At 40.8% G+C, this 8,947-nt stretch overlaps 1 protein-coding gene across 7 annotated transcripts in view; it reads left to right on the forward strand.

The window, feature by feature from the left end:
• Positions 1-6,382, forward strand: part of Tpd52l1 (TPD52 like 1) — a 113,631-nt gene extending 107,249 nt beyond the window's left edge. For 5 of the 7 annotated variants that reach the window (XM_040728222.1, XM_040728223.1, XM_040728224.1 and 2 more), the window contains 2 exons: positions 58-118; positions 5,752-6,382. In XM_040728222.1, the coding sequence (XP_040584156.1) occupies positions 58-118; positions 5,752-5,880 (190 nt within the window). In that variant the 3' untranslated portion in view covers positions 5,881-6,382. The remainder of the gene's footprint in view (positions 1-57; positions 119-5,751) is intronic. The other 2 variants (XM_040728228.1, XM_040728229.1) reach the window with 1 other exon arrangement.
• Positions 6,383-8,947: the final 2,565 nt, after the last annotated feature.

Here is an 8,947-nt window from a genome sequence, read left to right on the forward strand (position 1 = left end):
CAACATGGTTGCTAAGACACAAGGTCTTTGGAGCTGACCTCTCTTTTTTTATTTTAGGAATTCTCCTACTTTCAAATCATTTGAGGAGAGGGTTGAGACAACTGTCACAAGCCTCAAGGTACAGATGAAGTGAATTGTGTATGATTGGGTCCATTTCATGAGGACAGCTTAGCCATCACTATCATTAGTGCTGAAGGCAAGGTAGGGCCATCATCACTCTATGTAGTAAGAAGGTAGACATGTGTAAAGACAGGCCTTTTCCTCGCATAGAGACCTCTTGATAAAACCAGCAGTGAAGTGTATTCCTGCATCCTTAGTGTTGATTATAAACCACTCAGGGACAAATTGTTCATGAAAGTGAGCTGGGTTTTCATTCATCATTTAATTTCTTAACAGTATACACCCCCAAAGGTGTATGTGGGAAGATTATGGATAGAAAATGAATAAAGTTTCTATAATTACTTACAGATTTTCTGGTTTGGACATTAATTAACAAAATCAAATTGGTTGCCATGTGTCACAATGCCAGCCACTGCCATCCCAGACTTATCTACTAAGTTTGCATACTGGCCACAACACAGTATGGCTATCACAGTGGAAAACTTAAGCAATGCTACAGTATGCATTCTAGTAATGCATTTGAACATTGGGTATCACTGAAATTATGCCCATTCCATGGTCGGTGTTAAAGTTTCATTAACTGTCTAACCACAGATGTCAGTCTACAGAGAGGAAGAAAAATATCAAAAGCAAAACTAGTCTTGATTTTAAAGGCATAAATGTAAAACAGGAAAATCCACTGAAAATCAATTATTAAGAGACACTTTTGGAAGATGCCACACAAATAATAATAATAATGTCATAACTACTATGATGAACATAGTCAATTCCTATATTGTACTATTACTGGGATCTATTGATCAAATGGTAACAATTTAGCTGCTTCCAGACCCTCACATGTCAGTCTCACATGTACTACATGGTAAGTTAGTCCCAAACAGGTGCCAGGTGCTTCCAGTGATTTGAACCTGTAGGGTCTTCCCTAAAGTAGGGTCTTTCACAGGGCCTGCTTTTCAAGGCCTGTGATCAGGTTTTAAACGCTCTGGAATGAAACTGTCTTTCAGTGTCAGAAGTGTCTGGTGCTTGCCAACTCCCCTGACCCCTCCTCTGGGTATGTAAGGATTAATAGGAACTACTAAATTGTCCTGTAAAGTAGGGAATTAGGAAAAAAAGCAACATACTGTGTTGTGCGCATATCTCTCACTGTAACATCTTGTATCAAAATAAAAGACTCAAGCATCCCAAGTCAGTTTCCCAACACCTGGACTCCAGCTTCACATCAGGTCATGATTACAGCTTCTGTTCCTTGTTAGAGGAGTTCTGATGTAGAAGTTGCACTTTTTAAGGTTCCTTTAGAAGGAGAAGTTACGAAGAAGCCAAAGACGAATAGAGAACAACCTATTTTCATTTGCTTTCTGGAAATGGGGAAGCTCATGGTTCGCCTGTAAGTGCTGGCGTCACAGTCACAGCCTCTTACTGGTCTCTCCTCATGGAGACAGTAGGCATACAGCTAGTCTCCTCCTTCAGACAGGCACATGACCATGCAGTCCTTCAGATGGCGTGCTTTGTCTAGACCTCCTGAGAGCAGACTCTGTGCTTGTGCAACTGGCCGTGGCTTTCAAAGACTCATCCCACATACCTGCTTATCTCCCACTCAAAGCCTAATCCACTTTGCCCACCCAGGCAATGGAGGACATAGTCAGGTGCTGCATGAAGCCTCCTACTTCAACAGAAACTCCTCATTTACTCTCTGCTGCTCAGAGTAAATAATAGATATAGTAAAGTCTCTTTTTTCTATAGCTTACTTGCTACAGTTTGCTTTGGGGTTCTAAATCTTGAAGTTTCTCTCTCGGTCTCCATTTACAGGCCTTGAGGCTGTTATCTCTTGAGGGACTCAGCTCAGTGAGGAAGAATGGATGTCTCTGGGTTTCATTTCCAGGCACAAGCTCCTCTTTAAGCTTGGTTTTTAAGCCCCTGACTAGGACTCGGGGTTGCATTTATGGTCTATGGGGAAAAATGTTCTACTGTGAAGTGATGCCATCCCCTCAAGCAATCTGTCACATACCACAGGGCATTGCTCCAAGTCAGTGTTTCTCCTTTTATATTCAGTTCAATGGGCAGTGTGATAGTCCATGGGAAACTTTCCAGTTCATCATAATCATATAGCATTTGGTCCTGCCAACATGCTGGGAATGTATTACTGGAGGATAGCTCGTCTAGTTTTACCTGCAGAGCTAACCAGCATTCTTGCTGTTTCATCCCAAACTGACAGACACAGTCAGCACATATGAAAGCACATTTTGTGTGTTTAACCATGTTCTAATCCATCATAAACACCACACTTCCTCTGTGCCACGCAGACCATAGTTTCAGTGTCCTACTTTCTGATGACTATATTAGAAAATAAATCAAACCTTCAAAACCTGAAGATGGATTGGCTATATGATGCCTTTTGATCCTTTGTGTTTTCCTAGACAATTACTCTGAGAGATTAGGAGCCCAACTGTGCAGTTCAAATGAAACTGTCTGTAAAGAACGATTCTAATTCTGAGGACAAACTGATAAATTCTTAGACATAGAAATATTGTGAAGAGAAGGGTGCAAAAGAGGTTTAGTGTTTGTGTCTTCACTTAAGTCAAGAATTACAGTCCACTGTCCAAAGCACTACCGTGGGCAGACACTAAACATGCATGCGTAGAAAATCTACACACACCACTTGTTTACCAAATTGATTTCTTAAAAAGCAACTCTTTATCTTGCTATCTTGGTTTGAGAAAACAAAGCAAAACAAAACAAAAAACTAGATGAAGTTTAAGAGGAAGTGTTAGTAATTAGAGTTCACCTGACATAACAAAGTGTGATTTCTATTATTAAACAGAAGCTAGAAGAGAACTAGAATTTTTGTTTGTTTGGTTTTGCTTTTGTTTTTCAAGACAGGGTCTCACTGTGTAGCCTTGTCTGTCCTGGAATTGACTATATGGGCTAGCCTGACCTTTAATTCACAGAGATCCACCTACCTCCGTCTCCCTAGTGTGGGGACTAAATGGTGTGCTACCACACTCTGAGAATTCGCATTTTTAAAAATCCCAAAGGAAGTGGTTCTCTTCACACAGTAGATTACATTAAATCAATCCTACTTGTTTCTCTGAGGAGAGGAAGGGCACAGTGGAAATCACACAGCTGAGTGGAATTGATGTCTACCTTTTTCTTCCCAGTGCTAAGATCACAGGCTTTGGAGGCTGTCCTGGAACTAGCTCTGTAGACCAGGCTGGTCTCGAACTCACAGAGATCTGCCTGTGTCTGCCTCCCGAGTATTGGGATTAAAGGCGTGCACCACCACTCCCTGGATGTTATATATAAAATTTAAATTGCATGACATTCAAATTGCAGTGTCCATCCCTACTTAGCCCATGCTTGTTCACTTATTAGTACTGTTGGTGGCTGCTTTCTTCAATAGTTCACTTAGAATCAGTGCTCAAGATGATCTGGTTCTGAAGTATGAAATATTTACTCTGGTCTTTTATAGTAATTGCTCTCTGGGTTAGGCATGGTAGCAAATGCCTATAATACCAGCTAAAGCAGGGGAATTATGAGTTCAAGGTTAGTTTGGCCTAAGTAGAGTTACAGGTCAGTCTGGGATACATAGGAAGACCATGGAGGGAAACAAAAGTTAATTATTAAATTTCTGATCTAAATAATGTAGAAATAAATTAGTAATTAGATAAATTTCTAATCTAAGCAATGTAGGAAAGTCAGTTTAATAACTGAATTTAAAAGGCAAAGGATTTTTATGATAGTTGAATTCAGGAATTTTTAATGAATGAACTGCTTTTAAACCCGGTTAAGTTTTTATTAATTTTTTTCTTTTATATGTGTGAATATTTCTGCCTGTGTGTACATCTGTGTACCGCAGGTATTCCTGGTACTCATATTGGTCAGAAGAGGGCTTCAGATCCCTTGGAATTGAAGTTACTGATGGTTGCAAGCTGCCACATGGGTGCTGGGATCCTAAGCTGGGTCCTTTGCAAGAGCAGCAAGTGCTCCTAACCACTGAGCAATCTCTCTAGCCCTGTCCAGTTAGGTTTTTAAAGGGCAGGCCAGGCAACATGGGCATTATCCCAGTACACACGTCTGTCTTTATTACTTTGGTGACATGACAGTAGGTGTAGACACTAGTCCAGCAATAGTAGCAGCATTATCTATTCTCTACTGTCCTTCTCCCTGGTGGTTTTATGCACTGTAGATGATTAAGGAATGGTCAGTATGGGTGTCCAGATTTGCATTAAATATTTTGGAATATAAAACATGGATTTGAAGAACTTCCAATGACTAATCACTCAAAGCACTTAAGCACAGAATTAGAATGTAGGTTGACCTCTTTGTTTCTATTGAGTCAATAAACAGGGACACAAAAGAGGCCCATCATAAAGCATTCTCAGGGATTTTTCTTCTTGTCTAGAAAGATATGAAATTCCTAGTGCTCAGGACAATACTAAACAACAAAAATCCAAACCCAAAAATGGTGGGGGCAGGGGAAGGCTGGAGAGATATGTGCTTCTTGTCCTGCAGGCACTATGACCAGAGTATAAAAAAAAAACCTTTAAACATGTAGGTGTTAGTGATAAACACTTGCAGGTCTAACTCTGGGAAGATGGACATTGGTAGATGCATGAGGCTTTCTAGTCATCCAACCTGGCCTACTTGGAGAGTTCTGGATCAAAGAGAGACTCTGTACCATTCATTCTCCCCACCAGTTTGGTCCCAGAACCGTGTCAGTCCCAAATGAACATGCAGGACACTATATTAATTATGAAGCTGTTGGCTGTTTGCTATGGTTTCTTATCCGCTAGCTCTGACTTAATTATTAACTCATACCTGCTAATATGAGTATTTTCTGTGGTCTTCTCTTACCGGAGAAAGAGTCCAGACCTCTTCTCTTGTGTCCTACATGGTGACTCTCCACTCTTGACTACATTTCCCAGAATCCTCAACTCCTAGTCCCACCTATCTTGCTTCCCTTTTGGCCAACAGCGCTTTATTTATCAACCAATCAGACAAACATATACACAGGAGGACTTCCCCCATCAAGACTCTGTCTGAAAAAAGAGAAGAGGGTGTACCTGAGGTTATCTTGTGACCTCCACATGCATACATACATATGTACATGTACATGTGCACATAAACATGTATCCAAAACCCCATGAAGATGCATATACATGCACAAAAAAGAGATATTTTTTCAAAAATTAGGATGGTCACTAGTTATTTCTCAAATAGAAAACCCAAGTATAAGTCATGTAAGGATGTTTATACATTTGTTAGGGCTGGAAGAATTAATCTAAGATCCAATTCCAATTTGATTGAGTCAATCTCTAGATGAACAGAGAGAGAGAAAGAGGTGTTGCACATCTACAGATGTGATTTTATTCCTACAGGGATCAGAATCTTACCTATAGAAGAGAGAAAGGGAAGAGTATGAAATTAAAGCTTGGATTCTTATCCTAGAATGGAAATGAATGACATTCTGGAACATAAAAGAAACTAACTTCTCTAACTTCACGTGACTCTGAGGAAAAATAGTTATTTCTGAACTCAAAAGTAATTATACTTTTGACATTCTTATTTTTAAAAGAAGTTACAAAAATGACAATGAAAAGATAACTGACTTTTTATCTACCTGCCCCATTTCAGACGAAAGTAGGTGGGACAAACCACAGTGGTGGCAGTTTCGAGGAGGTCCTGAACTCCACAGCCCACGCCAGCTCCCAGAATGCTTCAGGAGGCCCCCGGCAGACAACGGATGAGGAGCTGCAGTGCTAAGTCCAGCCAGCCTGGGCTTCTAGCAGCAAATCTGCCTGCTCATCTCCTGATACAAAGACCAAAATCCCACTGGGAAACCAAGTTTTGATATTGTTATTCAAATGGCCTCTCCCCAAAGTTTAATAAAATGATTTCCAATTGTGTTTGTGTTGATAATAGACTACTTGGGCATCACACTGCAGTATTCACAAGTGTCATCTTTTAAAATGGACAACTGGAATGGGTTCATAATTGGCCATAATTCTCATCTGTATAACTCAGTGTATATTTTGCAAACATGCAGTTGCTATTCGCTTTGGTATTTGCTTGGTGTCCATAAGAGTGTGCATGTCTTTGAAGGCTGAGTGATATGCTTGCTATAAATTTGAAGACAAATGGGTGGCACTCTTTGAGACTGTCTCTAGCAGTAGGCCAAGTCACTACAAACTTCACCAAACTGCTTGTGATCTCTCTCACTTACATCAATTATATACATTTAAGTCATTAAAATAATCAATTTTAATAATGACTGGTTCTTTGATTTCTTCAGTTTCCTGGGGCTATTGATGACTTAAAGTTGGTAGCAATGATTCTATAGGGGCAATTTTTAATCAACTTCTAACTTGATGAATAGGATAGACAAGTTATAAGACCAATTGCCATCTAAGGATGCTGCAATAGTCTCTCAAATTCCCCCACAATCCACCTAGGACAGTAGCTACTCAGGTAAGAATATCTGAGCAGAGAATCACAGGTATATTTGTAAAATGTACCAAAATAGACCTATTAGCTAAAACCATCCACAATTTAAAATACCCACACAATGAACTGGAGATGCAACTTGACTGGTAGAGTTCTGGGCTTGATTCCCCAGCAAGGAATAAACTAGGTATTGTGGTCCTCACCGATAGTCTCAATACTCAGGAGGTGAAGATAGGAGACCCAAAAGTTCCAGACCATCTTCAGCTACAGAGCGAGTTCAAGGAAAACTTGAAAAACTTCTGGTCAAGTTGATGTAGCATGACAATCTATCTAGACCCATACATGTAATTGAAAATAAAGCTGGTTCAAGGTCACATGACCTATGAGGCCCAACACGTTAGCATAGGGAACTAGGCTGCATACTTGATTCACGGTGGGCAGGTTAGACACAGAGCACTTCCAGTAGGGGGTGCTGGCATTTTTTGGGAGGAAGCCAACACTTTTGAGCTGGTATGAAGGCAGCACCAGCTCCCTAGGCATAGTATGATAGACACTGTCTTTCACACTCAATTTCTAGTTGCCAGTGAATTCCAAATGGTCAACTTCTGTGAACTCGCTGCTATCTTTTGAGAACCACACTTGGAACACCGAACTGTATCAGAGAAAGCATTACCTGGTACCGTAAATGAACATCTTCATCCACCAACTTCTGTCTTACAGTTGTCTTTGCCTTACAATCTAAAAACACAGTATTCAAGTTGCATATGAAAATGTCCAAGAAAACTCATCTATTAATATCTCAAAGTTTCTAGTACACTGGTCATAGCATTTAATAATTTATCAATTTTGTTCCTAAACTATATTCGCTTCAGAACTCAGGAAGTAGAGGCAGAAAGATGGGTCATTCAAGGTCACCTTTGCCCTACATTGTGAGTTTTGTGGCCAACTTAGACTACGTGAGACCCAGACTCAAAACACTTCTCTATGCTCATATTTATAACAACTCTATTAAGTGAAGGCTGCTTATTCCTTCTGACCCCGGAGTGACACTTTCCAGTGCATGGTATGAGCATCCTTGCACACTGTCATGCAGGTCATGGCACTTGCATGAGAATAATCATCCCAGACATTTGTAGGTGAGCTGTCTCAGAGAGATGAGATGGAGTCCAGCCTCAAGAGCTCCCTACTTCATGAGTCTTCTCAGTTAGGATTGGCGTGTTTCTACTGGATTTGCATGTGCAAGCTCATCTGCATCTAGAAGCCTGCTGTTTCAGTGAGGCCCAGCTGTGCTCACACACATGCATCAAAGTATTCCACCAGTGCTAACGATTTTGTTCACAACGACAGACCCTTTTGCTAACAAATCAAATGATTCCAGATCAACATAGTGCACAAGGAGGAATACATAAACAAAAAGTTTATTTCAGTCACCACAAATTCTGTGTGTGAGGGCTGAGGGAGGGAGGGAGTTGGCACGTATGCTGTACTATGTTATCATATAGGGGTCAGAGGCATTTATTGGAGTTGGTTCTCTCTACCACGTAGGATCTAGGAATTGAACTCAGGTCTTCAGGCTTGGCAGCAGGCTCCTTTACCCACTGAGCTATCTCGCTACCCTTCATTAGTCCTTTAATTCCTATAGTAGAGGGTTTAGTTTATATCAAGTCAAACCAAAACTAATCACAAATGTCTTACCATGTTTTATATTGTGGATGAAATATAGCTGGGGCTGAATTCTTCACAAGGAAAATGTGCATATTTTATCTCCTAATTTTGGATGTTCAAGAATATTTCTTTGGCTCTTGAGATGGCCTCATGGAAGACAGCAGAAGCTATCACATGGTGACCACATGGTGACTATATGGTGACCCAAGAAATGAGAGACTCGGGGCCAGTTTTTTTTTTATAACTTCTCAAAAAACAACGCATTCCACAAGACCATCATTAATACTACTCAAGGTCAATGCCCTCATGACATACTTACTTTGCATTAAGTCCCAAACGTAAAGGTCACACACTAAGAACCAGGCTTCCAGCCCTGGAACCTGGACATACATCTTATTAAACCCAGGTTTCTAGAAACTGAGCCTGGACATACAAACCACATCCAATGAAGGTTTCTAGAGTCTGAACCTCAACACATGGGCGTGATCACACGCACATGCGCACATGCACGCGCACACACACACACACCACATACACACCATATCCAACTCAGGCTCCCAGCACATGAACCAGGATACACACATACCCTATCTTACCCAGGCTCCTATCATTTGATCCCAGACAACCATACTGCATCCAACCCAGGCTCCCAGCACTTGAACCTGGACCCATGTATCATACCCACCACAAGCAGCAAGTACCCCATAAAGACCATGGCTCC

This window comes from Mesocricetus auratus, unplaced genomic scaffold (assembly GCF_017639785.1).
Source record: "Mesocricetus auratus isolate SY011 unplaced genomic scaffold, BCM_Maur_2.0 Super-Scaffold_100018, whole genome shotgun sequence".
NCBI classification, from domain to species: Eukaryota; Metazoa; Chordata; class Mammalia; order Rodentia; family Cricetidae; genus Mesocricetus; species Mesocricetus auratus.